General features: G+C 46.8%; 1 protein-coding gene across 1 annotated transcript in view; it reads left to right on the top strand.

The window, feature by feature from the left end:
• The first annotated feature begins 1942 nt into the window (after positions 1-1942).
• Positions 1943-20935, top strand: part of Dnajc16 (DnaJ heat shock protein family (Hsp40) member C16) — a 27025-nt gene continuing 8032 nt past the window's right edge. The window contains exons 1-7 of the mRNA XM_028754007.1: positions 1943-1972; positions 3599-3783; positions 8800-8866; positions 10512-10845; positions 17438-17622; positions 19635-19739; positions 20416-20574. Of these exons, the coding sequence (XP_028609840.1) occupies positions 3617-3783; positions 8800-8866; positions 10512-10845; positions 17438-17622; positions 19635-19739; positions 20416-20574 (1017 nt within the window). The 5' untranslated portion in view covers positions 1943-1972; positions 3599-3616. The remainder of the gene's footprint in view (positions 1973-3598; positions 3784-8799; positions 8867-10511; positions 10846-17437; positions 17623-19634; positions 19740-20415; positions 20575-20935) is intronic.

The following is a 20935-nucleotide window of genomic DNA, read 5'->3' as shown; positions in this document are numbered from 1 at the left end:
GTTTCAGAGGTCCTAAGTTCAATTCCCAGCCACCATATATGGTGGCTCACAACCATCTGTAATGGGATCTGATTTCTTTTTCTAGTGTGCATGAGACAGAATACTCATATATATACTAACTAAATAAACAATTAAAAATTTAAAAGTAATTTGGACATTGTGCTAACCACTTACTCTATTCTCTCTGCTATCCTTATGTTATTATCCCTGCCACATTCCTGACAGGGATATAGACAGCTGTGGACATGTGTCAGGGATCTCACAGCTTGACCCCAACAGAGGCATCTGTGATTCAAACCCAAACTAGAATAGACCCTTAGCCAAGAATCCACCTTGGAATATGTCAAAAGACGATATTACACTTGCTTCCCGATTTGGGCATCAGGCAATACTTCCTTCCATAAAATAGGATGCACATTCTGGATGAGCAGCTGAGGTGAATTTACAAACAGGAAATCTGGGGAGAGCAGAAACAAGAAACTCAAAGGAGATTAGGGGCTTCAAAGCAAGGAGATTATTCGTCATATTGGCTAAAACTGGTTGGTTTGGGAATTTGGCAGTTATCTCTGTCACCTGATTTCTCAGACGGTTAAATAACCTAGTTTCAGCTTGATAAAAATAAACACGAGTTAGTGTACATGGTTCTGCCGGTGCTAGTGCAGAAGCTCAATCCAGAACAACCAAGTATAGTGTATATATACCATGTATAGTGACCAACCATGGTCACTGGAGCAGCAAAGCCTTAGGCATGGACCGCTAGTAGAACTCAGTGATAGAGCACTTGCCTAGCATGCATGAGGCCCTTCACTTTATTACCCACAGTGGCGGGGGTTGGGGGGGGCGGAGTGAGGACAGCGGCAGGTTTTAGCTTCGATTTTTTTATTTATTTTGCAACTAACTATTCAATTATTCACTGGCAGCTTGTACAAACCAAGTGATACAACGCTGAACAAGAAAAGAGACTCTACCTACAGGAGCTTAAATTCCTAAGTCAGAATAAATGCATAAAAAATAGAGCCGGGCATGGTAGTGCAGGCTTTTAATCCCAGCACTCTTTTGGGAAACAAAGGCAGGCAGATCTAGTGAGTTTGAGGCCACCCTGGTTCACTAAGCAAGCTCCAGGCCAGCGATGGTTACACAGTGAGACCCTGTCTCAAAAACAAACAATAAAAACAGTATGCTAAGTAAGTGATAAAAAGCAACCAATTACACAAGAACTCATTCAACATGAGGCATGGAATAGAAAATATATCCCAAAGCCCTTGGTCGCGGGCGCAAAAAAAAAAAAAAAGTCAGCTTTATTCACCACGCCCTCTTCCCCCAGTTCTTGTCTAAATCCCAGTCTAGAACATTCTTGGGTTGATATACAGAATTTGGAATCTTGGATTCTAAGCTTTGGGCAAGTCTTTGGCTCTCTCCGAACTTCAGTATATGAAGAGGTTGAACTAAGAAGAATCCCTAAGGCCGGCGCAAGCTCTGACGCTCTAGGATTCTATGAATAGGGTCAAAGTGAACTGGGACCAGCGACTGCGTCCCCGTCCTAGCAACAGTTGCTAGATGTGGGCCATCTTCTGGCAACCAATGGAAACCCCTCCCCGGTTCCCGGAGGTCTTCCTGGTATCCCGTGATGCATAGCGACTCCGCCTCGCTAGAAGGCACGTTCTGGCCTCGCTGGTCAAGATCAAGCTTTCAGACCCAGCCAGAGAGCGCTCTCCGTTCCTATAGCAACCGCGCCCGATCCACGTGCCTACGGTGAACGCCAGGGCCAAAATAGATTCGCCGAGTGTGCGGCCTAAACCCGGTCTGTGCGCGCATTGCAGGCGCGGTGTCTTTAAGTGACACGTGACTGCCCCGGGCCTGGGCCCCGCCTCTTTCCCCTCCCCAGGTGCTCTGGTGTGGACTGGAAGCGCCGGCCCCGGCGGATTCACTGAAGCACGGACGCTGCGGCCGGTTGGGCCGGTGCCCTTTCCCGGTAACTCCTTCTCGGCGTGACGCGCGAACACGGCGGGGTCCTGCAGGCTGGGGGATCTCCCGTCAGATCCTCCGCGACCTCAGCCCGCGCTGGGCCCGGGGGGACCCGGGAGCCGACAGGAACCGGGGCGGCGGGGGAGGGGGCCGCCTCCCGGAAGGTCGCGACCCGGGCGGGCGCCGGAGTCGGGACTTGGTCCTGCGGAACATCTGGGGATCCTCCGCCACCTGCGCTTGGGGATGCCGAGGGCTACCTGTTGGCCAGTGCGTCCCCTTTTCTGTGGCCAGCCCCCTGGAACTGGAGAACGTCAGCCAAAAATTGTCCCCACCTCACCCACTCCCGCAGATACTTCACCCACCCTGCTTGTGTATTCTGCTTAGTAAACCCCTTACCCACTTTATTGAAGCCCACCCTTGCCCATGAAGATCCTGCTAGGTGCTGGTGTTCAGTCACACCGTGTCAGCAAGAACACAGGTTTAGGTCCTAGAATGGTGGTGGACAACCCACTTCCCCCTGCAATCTGATTCCCCTATCTGGGTGAGCTTGGCTAGTACCTCAGAACAGGTTGTCTTAAAAGAGAAACTGGCTTGCTTGTGGATTTTTACTTAGCATGTGTGCAGCTCTAAGCAGTAGTCAACTGTCTTTACAGACTCCCAAGCAGGGTTTATGTCTTGCAAAATCCACCCCCCTGAGTAAGGTGTCAGCCACTGAACTTTACTTAACACTGTGAGGTCAAGATAAATGTGACCCATGGAAACGGCGTATATAGTATAAAAGATCATAGCGCCCTGTGTGTGCGGGAGCGTGTCTCTGGGTCCATGCTATCTCCTTATCAACCAGCCAGGATTATTCCAAAACCCACACTGAATCCAGCCCCTCAGCTGAGGTAGTTAAAACATTTTAAAGCCATGCTTATTCTTCAAGTCTTTCGTGTTCTCTTTAGATCGAAAACTAAATTCTTTCTTTAACCACTTCTTCATATCTGAAGTTTCCGTGGTCAATAACCAAATTGCTAACTGGATTAAAGACCAGCTTCCCATTTTCTTGTTTGAATGAATGTGGTTAAAAAAAAAAAAAAAACTAATAATAAGAGCAGGCTTCTGAATATTACTGGGCAGTTATTTTTAAGGTGTTTTAGTTTAATGTCTATTTAGTGCCTAGGATTGCCACAATGATTCCAGAATGTAATTTAGTACATGATAAATCATGATAAATTCGCGAGCTAGTTTGACACGTTCTTAGCTACTCTGAAGCCAATTATTTTAAGTTTATTATTATGATAGATGAAATGGTGCATTTGAGATCTCGTCTCCTGGATATCCTAAATATATTCTCGTAGTCACCGCTTATTTCAGAGCGTTTGTTTTCAGTCATTTTAAAAGGGCTTTTCTAATCTATTATGGCTTGTCTTTTTTTTTTAAATTTATAATAGTTCTTATGTATGATATTCAAAAATAGTGGTCATATTTCTTTTAAGAGGCGGTCAACTAGATTGACACATTCTCTTTTTAAAAATCTGTTTAGTTCTCATCTGAACATCTTTATTCCCTATCAAAAAAAAAAAAAAAGAGAGAGAGACCATTTAGTTTCCTGTCTCTTGAACTTAAAACTACCTCTTAATCATTTCAGCTCTGGGAAGGAAGAGAGATGGAATTGAAAAGGTTGGTCGTTTCCTGGCAATTCTTGGTAGTTCTGGTTCTGATCCTGCAAAGCCTGTCTGCGTTGGATTTTGACCCGTACAGAGTCCTAGGAGTCAGCCGCACAGCCAGCCAGGCTGACATTAAAAAGGCATATAAGAAGCTCGCTCGGGAATGGTAGGTGAAACCAAGAACGAAAGTTTAACATCTGCTGAGCAGTCAGCAGTTGGCTGATGCCTCAAATAAGGAAGACTTGTCTGTTCTGTGTTGTGTGTATTTGTAGACCTGTCTAGAGTTTTGAGGGTCAGCTAACGGTCTGTGTTCCATCTTTTTTAGTGGTCCAAAGTCTGTGTTTACTTTGGCACACAACCCTTCAGGAATACTATAGCTTAGAGCATTCTCTTAGATACTTTTAGGATGTTTAATGTCTAAGTAAGAAGTAACTTGATTTTTAAAAAAAGGAAGTGTACAGGAGACCCTACACTTATGATCCCAGCACTTTGGTGGCAGAGGCAGGAGGCTCATCACCTACCCTTATTTGAGGTCAGCCTGGGCAAGTTCCGTACCACTAGAACAGTAGTTCTCCACCTGTGAGTCACAACCCCTTTGGGGGTCAAACAACCCTCCCAGGGGTCACCTAAGACCATCAGAAAACAGATGTTTACGTTACAGTTCATAACAGTAGCAAAAGTAACTTGATGGTTGGGGGGGGTGTCACACCATGAGTATCTGTGTTAAAGGTCACAGGTTAGGAAGGTTGAGAACCACTGGCAATTAAGCAAGGTGCTAAGCAGTAATGAACTGCCCTGGTGGGTTTTGTAAGGAATTCTGGGGTTTAAACATTTTTTTCCTTTCTGTTTGAGAGAGAGTATGTGTGAGAGAGTTTGTCTGTGTGTGGGGGGAGGGTTGTTTCTCTGTGTAGCTCTGGCTGTCCTAGAACTCACTTTGTATGTAGACCAGCCTGGCCTTGAACTCAGAGATTCACCCATCTCTCCTCCCTAATGCCGAGATTTAAAGGTGTGTGCTGCCACCACCCAGCTTTTTTGTTTTGGTTTTTTGTTTTTTGGTTTTTTTTTTTTTTTGGTACTATTTTATCTTTAACTATGTGTATATCTCAAAAGAGCCTGCTAACCGTGCTGGAGATGGAGTTACGGGGAGTCGGGAATTGCCTGATACAGGTAATGGAACTAAACCTTGGTCCTCTGGAAGAGCAGCAAGTGCTCTTAACCACTGAGCCATCTCTCCAGCCCCTAGAAAGCAATTCTTGATGGGTATAAATGCTACAGGGAGCATACAGTTCTGTTCTCTGAATCTCTAAACTTTTAAAACTGTCTAGAGCCAAGCAACGGTGGCACACGCCTTTAATCCCAGCACTTGGGAGGCAGAGGCAGGCGGATTTCTGAGTTCGAGGCCAGCCTGGTCTACAGAGTGAGCTCCAGGACAGCCAGGGCTACACAGAGAAACCCTGTCTCGAAAAAACAAACAACAACAAAAGTCTAGAATACGTACTTTTGGCTTCCAATTTTAAGAGATTCAAGAAGCAAGTGTATTACTTTTTAAAGACATTTTAAGAGAATTACAGAACTTTTTGAGACAGAAGTCTTAGTGTGTGGCTCTGCCAGGCCTAGAACTTACTGTGTGGACCAGACTAGCCCTGAACTCACAGCGATCCCCCTGCCTCTTGAGTGCTAGGTATGCTCATGAGAGCACTCACAAGTTGACCTGTTATCAGGATTATGATTACTAGGGAACAGTTAGTGTTAAATTTTCTTTGGGCAAACTTCTCCCAGTACAGCTTCAGCCAAAGGGCAGGTGTTGAGCAGCTGCAGAGAGAGAGAGAGCTGGAGGACCATTATCGAGTATCGACTGCAGGTTCACCTCCAGCTTCTGGGTCTCATTGTACCCGGTTGACTAACCCTTGAAAGAGATACTTCAACCTGATTTAAGATGGGGAGTCAAATCACAGAGTTGGCAACCCCGCTTGCCCCTCACGCCCACAGTTTGTTCCCACGCCGTCAGTCGGTTCCTGTTGGCCTTGACTTTGCAATCACTTGCCTGTCTGCACATGAGTAAAAGTGAACTGGTTCATGCTTTGGCACAAAGTAGTGTCAAGTTGGACAGCCACAAAGCTGCCTAACGCAAAGAATCTGTAACCTTCATGGCTCTGGCTGACAAGATTGTTCCTCGATGAGCCGATGTAGCTTGATTTTAAGCTAATTGTGGTAAAGGTAAAAGGTACAAAGAACCTTATGAATAATATCTGGGGCTCTACTCCTATCATGAGGAATCTAGAATTGGATGCTGGAAACACCATGTCGAATAATGCATGGCCTCTTTCCAGCAGTTCTCTGCCAAATTGGCTTTCAGTCATATTTTAGGTCCCTGCCTCTCTGTACTTAAAGCAAATGACAATTTGTGGTTAGTTCATAACTAACAGCCTTCTTTGCACAAGGTATCTAGAACAGTAGCTTAAGGATATGGGACTCCTTCAGCGGACAGCTGTGACCTTTATGTCTCAAGTTTTAAGGGGTATTCACTGTTGGCTACATGCCCTTGTCTTCCTGCTGGAGTCTCTTGGAGTAATTCATAACTGTACAAATGAATAATATTGACTTTGTGCATTGAATTCCTATTTTCACCTGTGTAATGTACCATCTTCCCGTTTTTTACTGTTTGGGCCCACGCAGTGTTTTCTCACTTGCTTTAGTCTGTGTCCCCTCTGGGTGGTTTCACAATAACATTGAAAATGGCTTTAGAGCCCCGCTTGACTTCCAGAATGAGGCATAGCAGAGAGAAAAGGTTAGCACTTGAACCATATTTTCTCAAGTGCTTTCCTGAGTGTTTCCTAGACCTCACCAAAAACTGCCTGGTAAAACCGTGTGAAATGACTGGGTTTTCTGTCAGGAAAACTGTATTTCTGGCTCATGAATTACGTCTCCTCACGGGTTTGCCATCTGTGTTAGCAAAGTACCAAGGGCCTTTAGGAGAAGCAGACTGGTAAAACGGTTTGCTCAGCCAAAGGACATCCGTCCTGATCACTCTCAGCTGAGGACAGTCACTTCTTTCATCTTCATTTTTATGAGGTCACAATGAGAGTCGGTTGAGCCCATACACAGTATTTTCTTCACTTTGAAATGGAAAGTTTGTCGGCATATGGCAAACTTTCTCATCTGAATCTGTCTCATTCCCTGAACACAGCACTGGACGGTACTCACCTAGGGCTGAACTTCCCTTCTCCGCATATTTGCAACTTGGAGAGGTCTTCCTCCTTCAGGAAAGCTCTCCTTAGCAGCTCAAACTGTTGGGTGCCCCCTGAGTTCTCAGCTAACCTGTCCTACCTAGCTGCCACCGACCCTCTGCCTCCGTCTCCTGCGAAGCCCCTCCTCCCTTCCTGCCCTCTGCAGCACCTCCAGCTTGGTCATCATCTGGAGGCGTGCACACTGGATCCGCTCATCGCTGACCTGAGTTTGAATAGTGAAAGCTTATATTTTAGTCGGAAACACACTTTGGGCCCCATCCCCTAAAGTCCTGTTGTATTTGGTGTGCCTACCTGATGTTTGTTTTTTAACGTTACTCATATTTATGGCAAGGATGCAGTGGTTAGGGGCAGGGTGGTATCCAAGCTCAAGCCGTCTGAAGTTCCTCGTTTTTAGAGAGAATAGAGTGGGGATAAAGCCCACTCAGACATCCTGCTCTGATGAGTTTAGTGACTTGTCGATGTTTTTTACTTCAGTGCATTTGGTGTATTGTTGGTCTTTTCTACTTCTCTGTGAATTGTTTTTCTTTTTTTCCTTTTTTTTTTAAGATTTATTTATTTACTTTATGTGTATGGGTACACAGTAGCTGTCTTCAGAACAGTGCATCAGATCCCATTAGAGATGGTTGTGAGCCACCGTGTGATTACTGGGAACTGAACTCAGGACCTCTGGGAGAGCAGTCAGGGCTGAATGTCCCTCCATCCCTGTGAATTGTTTTCCTTCCCAGAGTGTTTGCTAGAAGAAATTTCCTAAGGTTGGCATAAGCAATTATCTGCATTGTAAATGGGGTGAGGCCCGGTGGTACATGCCTTTAGTCCCAGTACTCTGGGGGCAGAAGCAGGAGGATCTCTGTGAGTTTGAGGCCAGCTTCATCCACAAAGAATTTCAGGACATCCAGGGCTACGTAGAGGGACCTACCTCAAAAGGACAGCAAAGAATAAATGGGGCTGGGAATGGTAGAACAGGCCTGTGGTTCCAGCTCTCACAGTGCTGAGGCAAGGGTGAAGAGTGAAGCCAGCCTGAGCTCTACACTGAGCCTCTGTGTCAAATAGACACAGTCTCTTCATACCATGACCATTGGAAGCCTTTGTGAAAGTCTGGCTTCAGTCTTAGGGGGCAGCAAGGAAGCAAATGTGGCTCATCCCTGCTCTCCAGAAAATGTCTAGAACTGCCAGTGGGAGGAGGTGCCGACCTGCAGTTCTACACTTTGAGGTAGACACAGGAAGCTCTGGAGTTTAAAGCCAGCCCTGGGTACTGAGAGCCAGTCTCAGAAAACAGTCTTAGTTCCCAAAGACAACATGACTATCAACATGAAAAGATACAGAATGAAGTGCTTCACACAGGAACAGCAAGTGCCAGCTAGGGTCACACGTGGCCTTGAAATTGTTACCCATATGTGGGGAAAAGTAGCCAGTCAGAGGCGGAGTGGGTCAGCAGGGCAGGATTCTGACCCGAGAATGAGAGCAGGCATCACCTCACGCTGAAGCTTTGCCTACACCCGCTGCTGCCTGTGCTGCCTGCGTTCAGGAAAACAGAACTAAGCCAAGTCAAGCCCCTGCAGGATGCACTCACACAGGGAGGGAGCACTCCAGCCGGGTCAGCAGGAATAACTGATGTAGCCTGAGCCAGAGTGAGTCATGCTTGGAAAGAGGATGACAGTGCGCGTGTGTGTCACCTTTCCTCAGCAGCAGGCTGTGGTGTTCTCTGATGCGTTGGGAATGTGCCCAGCTCGAGCATCCTGAGAGGAGATTGCCTGTGTTAAAGTTGTTTTTTTGTTTTGTTTGTTTGTTTTTATGGTCGTGTGAAGAACTGATTGTTTCTACATTTATTTTAGGAAACGGTCCTCAGCAAACAGCCTTCTCCTCACTGCTGATGTTGTGTGAGGTTATAAAACGGCTGTGTGTAAAACATTCTCATGGCTGCCTCTGTGTTTCAGGCATCCTGACAAAAACAAAGACCCTGGAGCAGAGGACAGGTTCATTCAGATCAGCAAGGCTTACGAGGTACAGTGTTGGCTGCTTCTGGGCCTCCCTCCGTTAGCTCCTAAAAAATGGGGTGGAGGGGCTGGAGATGGCTCAGGACCTCAGCCATGCAAGCAGGAGGTGCACTGTTCGGATGGATCTGCAGAACCCACACAGATGCCACCTACGTCAATGCTCACAGGCTGAGCGAGGCTCCCTGGTCAAGCTGCCGAGCTAGACCAGCCTTACCCGAGAGCTCCTGGTTAAGTTGAGAGACTCTGCTTCAAACAGTAAGGTGGAGGGTGACTGAGCAAAACTCCTGACACTGGCCTTGGCTCTCCACAAACACGTGGGCTCACATGCAAACAGAAATACAAATGCATACACAGAGCAAAGGGAAAGCAGGCCCAAGCTGACGAGTTCTGTGACATCACCTCAGCAGCGCACGTTCTCCACAGGCAGCCCATTTCTTCATAATGTTAGAGAAAATATCTCTGCCCCTCCGACCCCACATGTAAGAAGCAAGTGCCTAAACACTGTTGCTCCTGGAAAACCCAGCCCACTTTGAAAGCTTTAATAAGAATTGTGCACTTACCCTGACAGATGTCTGTCCTGATTGTAGAGGCACAGGCTAAAGAATCTCACACCAGTATGCCTGGTTACACAAGGTTACAAATAACTAAAACACAAGATTTTTGGTAAGGCTTCAACATGTCAGCTTACAAAGCACAGCCTAGGATACGCATAAGCAGTGGGCCCCTGGCTGCCCGATTTGTTAGGGTAATGTGTTTCAGCAGACAGTAACTCATCACCCTAAAAAGATGACTCAAAGCTAGATTTCAATAAAGCAAAGATGCTGGTGAGACAGATCAGTGGGTAAGGGCACCTGCTGGCCAGCCCAAAGGCCTGTGTTCAACCCCAGGCCCTGTGGTGGAAGGAGAGAACTGACTCCTAAAGGTGTCCTCTGGCCTCCACCCCTCTGTTCTGACAGACATGAAATAAGCATAAAAGCGAAAGCCGAGGTCAGCTCATGCATAAGGCCTTAGACTATATTTTGGTTACGTTTTGATGTTCATGGTTACCGTACCATGGTCCAAATGATTTTTATCTCCAGTGGTGCAGACAGGGTAATGTTCTATGATGGATCCTGGTGATGTCCTATGTCAGATCTGATCTGGTGTTTACTGGGATGGTTGACAGCTTTGATGTCAACATGAGGGTGCCGATCTCACCAAATGAACTCCGGGAGTTTTAATGTCTCTGTTAGGGAGTTGGAGATGAACGTGTTCACTCTGTGTATGTGTGTACTTTCTGGGCATACATGTGCCATAGTGCTCATGTAGAGGTCAGAGGAACACTTGCCTGAGTTGGCTCTCCTGCCTTGTGGATTACGAATGGTTAGGTCGTAGTAAGTCTCTCCTTCCCTTCCTTCCCAGCCCCTCAACCTTCCTGGAAGTTGAACCTAGCGTCCCTACTAGACATTTCTGAGAAATATGCTTCCATCTTTCAGGTTGTTTACAGGAAAGCCATTTAGGGCTGGAGTGCAGCTCAGTGGTTAAGGCTTTGCCAAGTGTGCACGGCCTGGCTTCAGTCCTCAGTCCTGAAGGGAAAGCGGTGAGGAAGGAAAGCCCTTTTTGTAAGCCACCTACCTCGCCCTTTGGACTCCTTCTGTTCTTCTTCCTTACAGATTCTGTCCAATGAGGAAAAGAGGACAAACTACGACCACTATGGTGATGCCGATGAGAACCAAGGCTATCAGAAGCAGCAGCGCGAGTATCGCTTCCGCCATTTCCATGAGAACTTCTATTTTGATGAGTCCTTTTTTCACTTCCCCTTCAACTCGGAGCGGCGGGACTCCATCGATGAGAAGTACTTGCTGCACTTTTCACACTACGTGAATGAAGTGGTTCCCGATAGCTTCAAAAAGCCCTACCTCATTAAGATCACGTCTGATTGGTGCTTTAGCTGTATCCATATTGAGCCTGTCTGGAAAGAAGTGGTCCAGGAACTGGAAGGACTGGGTAAGTCATTCCATTAGGACACACTTAAATAGAAGGTGACCCTTTTTTTCTTTTTAAGATTTATATGTTTTATGTATATGCATATTCACCCACATGTATGTACATAAATACATATATGTACATACACTGCATGCAAGCGGTGCCCATGGAGACCAGAAAAGAGCATGCATCCCCAGGAGCTGGCATTAGACGTAGTTCTAAGCTGCTCTATGGGTTTTCAGAACTGACCAGGTCTTCTGCAAGAGCAACAAGTGCTCTTTTAACTGCAGAGGCACATCTGCAGCCCGTCATTCTTGAATGTCATGGGTGTTGGAGAGAGGGAGCAACCGCTGTGCTTTCTCTCCCCAAGTCCATAGTGACTGATTTTCAGGTGGTGTTTATGGAGGGAAGAGGTATATTAAGCTACTTTTCTTTTTCTTTTCTTTTTCTTTTTTTTTTCTCTTTTTGTTTTTTTTGAGACAGGGTTTCTCTGTGTAGCCCTGGCTGTCCTGGAACTCACTCTGTAGACCAGGCTGGCCTCAAACTCAGAGATCCTCTGGCCTCTGCCTCCCAAGTGCTGGGATTAAAGGCGTGTGCCACCACCACCCGGCTAAGCTACTTTTCTTTTTCTTTCCTTTTTAAATGTGTATGAATGTTTTGCCTACATGTATGTTTGTACATCATTCAGATGGCTAGTGCCTGAGAAGGTCAGAAGAGGGTATAGGGTCCCCTGGAACTGGAGTTACAGAAGGTTGTGAGCCACCATGTGGGTCCTGGGAATTGAACTCAGATCCTCTGCAAGAGCAAGGTGTGCTTTTACTCACTGAGCTATCTTTCCAGACTACTTTCTCAAAGGCCTATACCAGTATACCTGACTCTTTTCTTTCCTTTTCTTTTTCTCTTCTTTTCTTTTGATTCCTTTTCTTAAGTTCTCTGAAAAGAGTAGACTTATGGAAATTGTTGGGCCATTTGTTCCAAATAAATCTTTGGTGTGCTGTGTAGAAGCAGGAGGGTATTCAGCTTTGGCCAAATATGACCCTGAGCCTGGATACCGTTGCTCTTGGAAGAAGCTGGGAGTACTACCATGCAGTGTAGTGAAGGCACTGGGAGGTTGTTTGCTCTCGGTGTACAATGCTCAGGGAGATGGAGATGGGGCAAAAGTCACTGACTTGATAGCTTCTCAGTCATGAAGTGTAGCTGTGTCTTGTGCTGTGGTAGAGTGTAAGGGGAACTGATCTGGGAGCAGTGTGATGCTAAACCTCTGTGCACTTTAGGACAGAGGGCCACATTACATGTCATAGCTCACATTCTGATGTCGCACGTGTGTATGCATGTGAGCACACACCCAGCACACATGGAGGTCAGAGGTTGGCTCTGGTCTCTCCTTCCACCTGTGGTATCTGGGCATGGAACTCTGATCATCAGGTTGGCAGCAGAAGTCGAAAGATGTGAACACAGAGGAGGGAGGGACCACAAGGTCAGAGATGCAGGCAATCACGGGAGCTGGAAAGAGTCCAGGTGGACTTTCCCTGCAGCTTACAAAGGAAGCCAGCCCTGCTGACACAATGACTCAGCCCTGTAGGATAAATTGGACTCACTGTCTCCAGATCTTCAAGAGGAGAAGTTGGTATGGTCTATAGTGGTCTGTTACCATGCCAAAGCAACCCATTGCTCCTGTCAAAAGGAACCTGTAGGGCTCAGGGATAAAGAGAGGTCATGAAGAACTGCCTGGGACCCGTGAGATGGGAGCAGTATTAGAGGGCTGGTCTGGGAGACCACAGACTGGTGGTTTGAAGGGAGGGGAATTGGAACTCAGCCCTGATTGTCTCCTATCTCTGTTTTTGTGATTGTTTGTATTAATGAGACAGGATCTGTCTATGTAGCCCTGGCTGTCCTGAAACTTGCTATCTAGATCAGACTGGCCTCAAACTCACAGAAATCTGCCTGCTTCTCCCTCCCATGTGCTAGGGTGAAAGGTGTGTGCCACCACACCTGGCAAAAGCTATTCTTTTATCTCAACCATCATTCCGTGAGATGCTCATGAATATGCACACGTATGTACACACACCAACAATAATAATAATACGTAATGAGTATGCACACATATGTACACACACCACCAACAATAATAACAATATGCAATTGGATGAAGAGCTTTAGAGAGAGACACCCAGCATCCACCTTGTGTACAAGTGTTGGTTATCACACACATATGTATACCACACAGTACACATACACATGCACACACACAAGTGTGGGTGCCATGACATATGCCAAGGTGGAGTGCAGAGACAGGTGGTCCTGAGGCTGGCTGGCCGTTCATCCTAGCCTAATCAGCAGGTTCTAAGCCAAGAGAGGAACACTGACTCCAAAACTAAGGTGCATGACACCTGAGGAATGGCAGAGGGTTGACCTCTGCCCTACACACTCGCGCACACACACATACACACATGCACACACACATGCACAGACACACACGAGTAGAGTGTTAACGTGTCAAATGTGACACTAGGAAAGCAGTTGCCTTTTCCTGTCTTCTGCACAGCTTCACTGTGTAAGAAAGAATTGGTTAGCTGGGTAGTGGTTCACACCTTTACCCCAACACTCAGGAGACAGAGGCAGGCAGATCTCTGTGAGTTCGAGGCCAGCCTGACCTACAGAGAGAGTTCCAGGACAGCCAGGGCTGTTACACAAACACTGTCTTGAGAAAAAAAAAAAGGAAAAGGAAGAAAGGATTAGTCAAATAGTCAGATGGCCCTATTTGATTGTGCACCTACTAAGTGCCCAGCTCTGTTCTGATGCTGACAGTACACCAGGATCCCTCTCTTCCTTGGCACCTTCTTTCTAGAAGAGGAAGGCCTATAAATAATGAGCAGAAAGAGGTTTGTGGGTGCTGTGCTAGAGGATGGAGCAGCCATGGGGTACACTGAGTGACAGCATGTGCTCAGTAGGCTCAGACCTTGGATGCAGTCCACTGAGACCACTGTGCAAACAGTAAACAGCTGTGGACAAGCAATGTAAGTGGGAGACAGGGGATGCAGTGTGTGGGCAGCACAGCCCTAATGTGGGCTGACGTTAGCCTCCCGAGAAGGACATGACGTCAGAGAAGGTTGCAGAGACACCAGTGTGCCAAGGCCAAGACCCCAACGCTGGAGCATCCCTGCATTGACACAGATGACCAAGAGTGCTGGGGCTGGAGCAAGCTAAGTACAAGGAGCAAGAAAGGGGAGACAGGAGCAGGTCCCCACTGCAGAGTCCTGCTGTCCTTTTTGTAGACTGTGGTGTCATCCCCAGTGGATGAGTACTTTGCAGGTTTGGTCAGAGTAGTATGATTCATTTAGAAGGAACAATCTGGTCCTATGTAAAGAACAGACTGCAACAGGAAAGACCACTTAGGAGGCCACTGCAGGAGCCAGCCAAGAGGATGAAGAAGCTGAGTGCTGAGGTGCACACCTCTGTGCGATCCAGGAGCCTGGGGAGCCAGAAGCAAGAGGATCAGGGTGTTCAGGGTTATCCTTGGCTACGTAGTGAGATGGGTGGAGAAGGAAGATGAGGACTCTGAGAGAGGTAAAAGCTGCTGCACTGGCATCTTCTGAAGAGAGAACCAGGAGGCTTGCTGGCAGATTGTACGTGGGTGTGAGGGACGGAGGAGAAGTGCTGTCTGTCGTTTGGACTGCATAATGGGAGGAGTGGAGCTGCCATATTTGGAAGGACAAAGGCAACGTTGGAGCTTCCTTGGGAGGAGGCTAGGAGTTCAGTGTCAGGAGCCTGACACTTCCAAGCCTACCAGACACCAAAACGTTCTCCATGTTGGCAGTGAATCTTGCACGTGGGGCAGTAGCTGGCCCTGCAGGCATACCAGTTAAATGAGAGAGCAAGAGAGGACCCAGGATTCAGTGAGACAAGTAGCAGGTGAAAAGAGTGTCAGGCCACCTACATTGCATTGTCCTCGTGCATACACAGAAACCGAGTGAGCAGATGGATACCACGCTACCCACAGAGCTCAGCCGTTTGTGGGCTCCTGAACGATGCTAACTGGAGTGGAGAGTGTCCACTTTGTAAACTGTGTGTGTGTATTGTGTGTACGTGGACTGCCAAAGCAGCACTGTGTGGAGATAAGAGAACCAGTTTAGGGGCTCAGTTCTTCTTTCACACCTGGTTTTAAGGCAAGGTCTCTCTTGGTTCTGCCATGCTCGTACTCAAGGATAACTAGGCCCTAGCCCCTTCTTGTACTTTGTAAAGAATTTGTAGCTATACTGATGGCACATACTTTTAGTCCCAGTACTCAGGAGGCAAAACCGGGTAGATCTTTATCAGTTTGAGGCCAGCTTGGTCCACATCATAAAATTTCAGGCCAGCCAAGGTTGTAAAGTGAGGTCCTGTCTCAACAAAAAGAAAGTAGAAGAGGAGGAGGAGGAATAAGAAGAAGAGGAAGAAGAGGAGGAGGAGGAAGAAGAGAAAGTCAAAGAAAAAAAAGCTACTGTATTTTTAGAGTTCTTTTAAATTATGTGAATGGATATTTTGCCTGAACGTATATCTGGGTTTTATTGTTTGAAACAGGTTGTGGTGGTTTGAGTAAGAATGCCACCCATAGGCTTATATATATTTAAATGCTTAGTCATGAGAGTGTCAGTTCTTGAGAAGGATTAGGTATGGCCTTGTTAGAATAGGTGTAGTTTTGTTGGAAGAGGTCCATCACTAGGGGTGAAGGTTTCAAAACCCCAAGCCAGCCCCAGTGGCTCCCTCTTCCTGCTGCCTCCAGACTCCAATGTAAAACTCTCAGCCACTTCTGCACTCCTTCTGTCTGCTGCTGCCGTGAACCTGCTGTGGTTACAATGGACTAAACCTCTGAAACTGTAAGCAAGTCCCAACTGAATACTTTCTTTTATAAGAGTTGCTGTAGTCATGGTGTCTCTTCACAGCAATTGCACAGTGACTAAGACACAGAGTTTCTCTATATAGCCTTGACTGGCATGGAACTTGATATGTAGACCAGGCTGGCCTCAAACTCACTGAGCTCTACCTACCTCTGCCTCCTAGTGCTGGGATTAAAGGTGTGTGCCATCATGCCTAGTCCAGCAGGTACATGCACCACATGTATGCCCAGTGCCTGAGAAGGCCCTGGAGGATGGATGTCTGATCCTCCAGGAATGGAGTTATAGACATCGGCCAGTTACCATGTGGTGTTGGCAGGTGAACCTTGATCCCAGTGGAGCCAGTGCTCTTAACTCTTAGCCATCTCTCCAGCCTCCAAAATTGTATTTTATTTTATTGTGTGTAGGTTGTTGGAGGGGATACACATATAACAGCAAGCATGTGCAGGTCAGCAGACAACTGTGTAGAGTTGATTCTCTTCCACATTTCCATGAGATCGAGGGTCAAACCCAGTGATCCATCTTGTACAGCAAGCACACTTACCCACTGAGCCGTCTCCTGGGTCCAACATTTGTATTGTTCAGTATGTCAATAAAGTAATATATATAAAAGGGAGGTATGTTCCCACGGGTGAGATGTGACTTGCTTGTATGCTAAGTTATGGCCTGTGGTGCTGGGTGGGATACTGACAGAGTCACTGGCCTCAGGTTCTTCACACATGTTTGTTTCTGGGTAGGAACATGATGTACAGATTGTTCTCTCTTTTTTGCATTTACTTACTTTGCGTTTGTGTGTGTGTGTGTACACACAAGAAAGTGTACAAAGGTCAGAGGACAACCTGTCAGAGTCAGTTCTCTCTTTTATATCTTGAGAGTTCCAAGGATGGACCTCAGGCGGGACAGCAAGCTCCTTTGCCTATTGTGCCGTCTCTCTGGTCCTCTTTTTTTTTTTTTTCTTTTTTTTCTTTTTTATGATTTCCTCATGACCTGCTCCCAAAATTAGGAATAACAGGCTTAAGAGATATTCAGGTGTGGGAAAAATCATGCGTAGTAGGGGTGTCCCAGAACTGCTCGGCAATGACCTGTGGGGGGAGGGGGGGTGGCGGAGTCCCAGAGGCTTTACTGGAGAAAGTCTGAAGTTTCAAAGGCTGGATGGAAGCTTTGGTGGCGGCAGGCCCCAGAAGACACGTGAAGTCCCTGGGTTTAAGAGATTTATTGAAAAGGAATGACTTAATCAGCTATGCCCCACCTTAGGTAATCATGAATATGGAAATCTCTGTTAGTCACGCCCTCTACCTGGATGGTGACAGGAAACTTCTGTGGGAGGAGCTACTCTGAGCCAAACCTGGCTGCAAGATGCAGGCTAATGAGGATTTAGGCTGCATGTGGGGGGGCTGGAATCTGAGACCGTGGGGAGATACATGCCGTCCTTCACCAGGCAATGGTTCACCTGTTGGCTCTTCTGCTATCTCAAACCCAGCGCTCTACCGGGGAGACGAAGTCATCCCTTTGTGGCCCCACATTCAGGTTTGCAAATCTTTTTACATATTACCAGGTTGTTCTATAGACAAACTGGCCAATCGAGAATTCTAACAGTGCAAGAAAGCTAAACAAGCTATTATAAAAAGTATTGATTCCAACCCAGTTGGGTTTCGTTTTCCACTCCAAAGGACTTGTCAGCATTCCTTCCTGCCTGTGTCTCGGAGGCTTCATGGAGCTAGCTCTTCCTTGCTTTGCAGGGGTGGGGATCGGCGTTGTCCATGCTGGATACGAAAGACGCCTGGCTCATCACCTGGGAGCACACAGCACCCCCTCCATCCTTGGAGTCATCAACGGGAAGATCTCCTTCTTCCACAATGCAGTGGTTCATGAGAACCTGCGGCAGTTCGTGGAGAGTCTTCTTCCAGGAAACTTGGTGGAGAAGGTGAGTGTCCCCTGAGAGTAGGGCTGCCAGCTGGAACCTCCCTGTCTTCTCTCTGAGCAGCCAAGACACTACCATTTCATTACACCAAGTAATTTGAGAAGCCTGAGGAGACTGGCTGCCAAAGCAGGATCCAGAGCTGGAGAGAGCTCACTGCCATTAAGAAGCACTCACAGGTTCTAGACGGCACAGGAACCTGATCTGAAGCCACAGTCCTGTTTACTAAACAACAACCAAGTTAGATCACGTGGTAGAATTTATGGCTCATACATTTGTTCATAGGCACAAATTTGTCCTTTGAAAATATGAAAATCAGGTTGGGCGGTGGTGGCGCACGCCTTTAATCCCAGCACTTGGGAGGCAGAGGCAGGCGGATTTCTGAGTTCGAGGCCAGCCTGGTCTGCAGAGTGAGTTCCAGGACGGCCAGAGCTATACGGAGAAACCCTGTCTCGAAAAAAAAAAAAAAAAAAGAAGAAGAAAATATGAAAATCAGATTACATTGAGAAACATTAATTACATTTGGATTTTACTTTTTTTGTTTGGTTGGTTTTTTGGTTTTGGTTTTGGTTTTTGGTTTTTCGAGACAGGGTTTCTCTGTGTAGCCCTGGCTGTCCTGGAACTCACTCTGTAGACCAGGCTGGCCTCGAACTCAGAAATCCGCCTGCCTCTGCCTCCCAAATGCTGGGATTAAAGGCATGCGCCACCACCGCCCAGTGGAGTTTACATTTTTTAAGTATGAATTAAGTAAGTATAATCATATCTCTACCAAACCCATCAGATTCATTAAACAGATATTATTTCTGGAACTTTAGAAGCTTAGTGAGGAGCTGTCATGGTGGTGCACACCTTTCATCCCCACACTCAGGAGGCAGAGGAAAGTGAATCTCTGTGGGTTCGAGGTTAGCCAGGACCATTTAGAGAGTTCCAGACAGATGTTACATGGAAAGAATTTGTCTTAAAAATGAAACAAAAAGTAAAAGCTTATTGTGGGCTGGAAAGCTGGCTCAGAAGGCAGAGATGCTTGCTGCCAAGCCTGACAGCCAGAATGGGATTTCCCAGCACCCATATGGTGGACAGAGAAGCAGCTCCTGAAAGTTGTCCTCTGACCCCCCACATGCACGTGTAGCTTGTGTACCTGTACATACATAGCTCGTGTACCTGTACACAGACACAAAACAGATATGTAATGTTGCTGCTGCTGCTGTTGTTGTTTTAGACTTGGGTCCTCTCGGGTAAGGGCAGCACACACCTTTATCCACTGAGCATCTCTCCAGCCCGACTTAGGCCGTGTGTATAGGACGAGTGTTGTGTGCCTTCCCTGGAACTGCGCTCTGGGGGCTAATGGTGGGGCTCCCGCTTAGAGATGCCCTGGATTCGATCTCTAGTACTTCTACCAAAAGACAAACAAGAAAGAACCAACTTGAGAAGCCACTTTATAATATAGTCAGTATTTCTTTCGTGCAGGATGATAATTTTAATCTGTAAGAGTTTATAAACAGATGACATCTGTTGTTGACAGTCTTCTAATGGCTTTGTCAAATATTAGCAGCTAAGGCCGGCAGATCTCTGTGAAGTCAGGCCAGCCTGGTCTACTTAGCAAGTTCCAGTCCAGCCAGGACTAAATAGACCCTTTCTCAAAAAAGGCAAAAAGATTATTGCGTGCATTTTTTGATTTTTACAAACAACCTCTTTATATGTACTTAATTTATCTCCTGACAGAAGTATAATGCAGTTGTCAAGAATTAAATATCATGACTGAAGAGATGCCTCAGCAGTTAAGAACACTGGCTAGTCTTCCAGAAGGCCTGGGTTCAGTTCCCAGCAGTCATATGGCAGCTCCCAACCATTGTAGTTCTGGTTCCAGGAAATTTGATTCCCTCTTCTGACCTTTGTGAGCACCAGACATATGTGTAGTGAGCATTCATACATGCAGGCAAAACATTCATGCACAGAATAAAAATGAATATGTTGGTTTTTAAAATTAAATATTGCAACTAACCTATTTCCAATTTAAGGTCACAAATAAAAATTATGTGCGGTTCCTCTCTGGCTGGCAGCAGGAGAATAAGCCACACGCCCTCCTGTTCGGCCAGACACCAGCAGTGCCGCTGCTGTACAAGGTAAGGCATCTGCAGAACAGCTGCCCATTCCCCTGGTGGGCACCAGCTCTGCGTCAGAGCCCATAGCCTCCTTGCCTTTGGTAAAGTTACATATTTGAGCAACTTTAATTTAAAAATACCAAATCAGAAAAATCTTGACCATTAGTGCCTCACCACATCAGGAGAGTCCACCCCTGACCTCATGTGACAGGTCACATAGGAACACTAAAATGTGCACAATTACCCTTACACTGCGGATAAGGTGTATGTGAAACATACAGATTTTATATTTAAATTTGGTCCTGTCCCCAAGAATACTTCATTATGGATATGCTAATATTCTAAAATCTGAAAAAGGGTGAACCATTTTAGTTGCAAGGGTTTCAGAAGAGGCTACTCTGCCCGTGGGTGTTTACTGCTGGGATGGACGTGGACGTACACACACATAAGGACACACACGGACCCAGGCAAGGTTTCTGGTTAATAATCGTTTTGTTTTATCTCTTGAGAAAATCAGTTGTGTTTCCCCGTGCTCAGTTTTTGTGCATAGAATACCATTAGCATTCCTGAGGGTGAGGAAGACTCCTGGGGCTCCACAAGCTGACCGCTCATCCCGGCCACTGACATTAATGAGTCCCACGTAGTCTAAGCTGGATGCCAGGCTGTCCATTTCACTTCTGCCTGTCTGCCCTCACAGTTGACAGCCTTTGCATACAAAGATTATGTGTCGTTTGGATATGTGTACGTCGGCTTGAGAGGTGTGGAGGAGATGACCAGGCAGTACAACGTCAACATCTATGCCCCCACCATGCTGATCTTCAAAGAGGACATCAACAAGCCTGCTGACGGGATCCAGGTACGTGAGTCACCTCAGGCCAGCCTTCACAGAAGCAAGCAGCACACCTGCACCATAAAGCACTGGAAGGGTCAGGAGTTCAAGGCCATGCTCAGCTACACAGGAGTCTGTGGGCAGCCTACACTGGAGGGAGACTTTGTCTGAAATGACAAAGAAGGAAAGAGAGGGAGGGACCAAGATGGCTCACTGGGTGAAAGTGCTTGCTGCCTAGCCTGATCCCTGACCCCTGACCCCTGACCCCTGAGTTCCATTTCTGGGACCCACGTGGAAGAAGGAGAAGACCAACTGCAGCAGGTCATCCTTGACCTGAGTGTGCTCAGGCACAAACATGCACGGGAGAAGGAGAGGGAGAGGGAGAGGG

The sequence above is a fragment of the Grammomys surdaster genome, unplaced genomic scaffold (genome assembly GCF_004785775.1).
Source record: "Grammomys surdaster isolate TR1022 unplaced genomic scaffold, NIH_TR_1.0 125977, whole genome shotgun sequence".
Classification (NCBI taxonomy): domain Eukaryota; kingdom Metazoa; phylum Chordata; class Mammalia; order Rodentia; family Muridae; genus Grammomys; species Grammomys surdaster.
The sequence above is the reverse complement of the archived record's forward strand: the minus strand, read 5'-3'. Positions and strand labels throughout refer to the sequence as shown.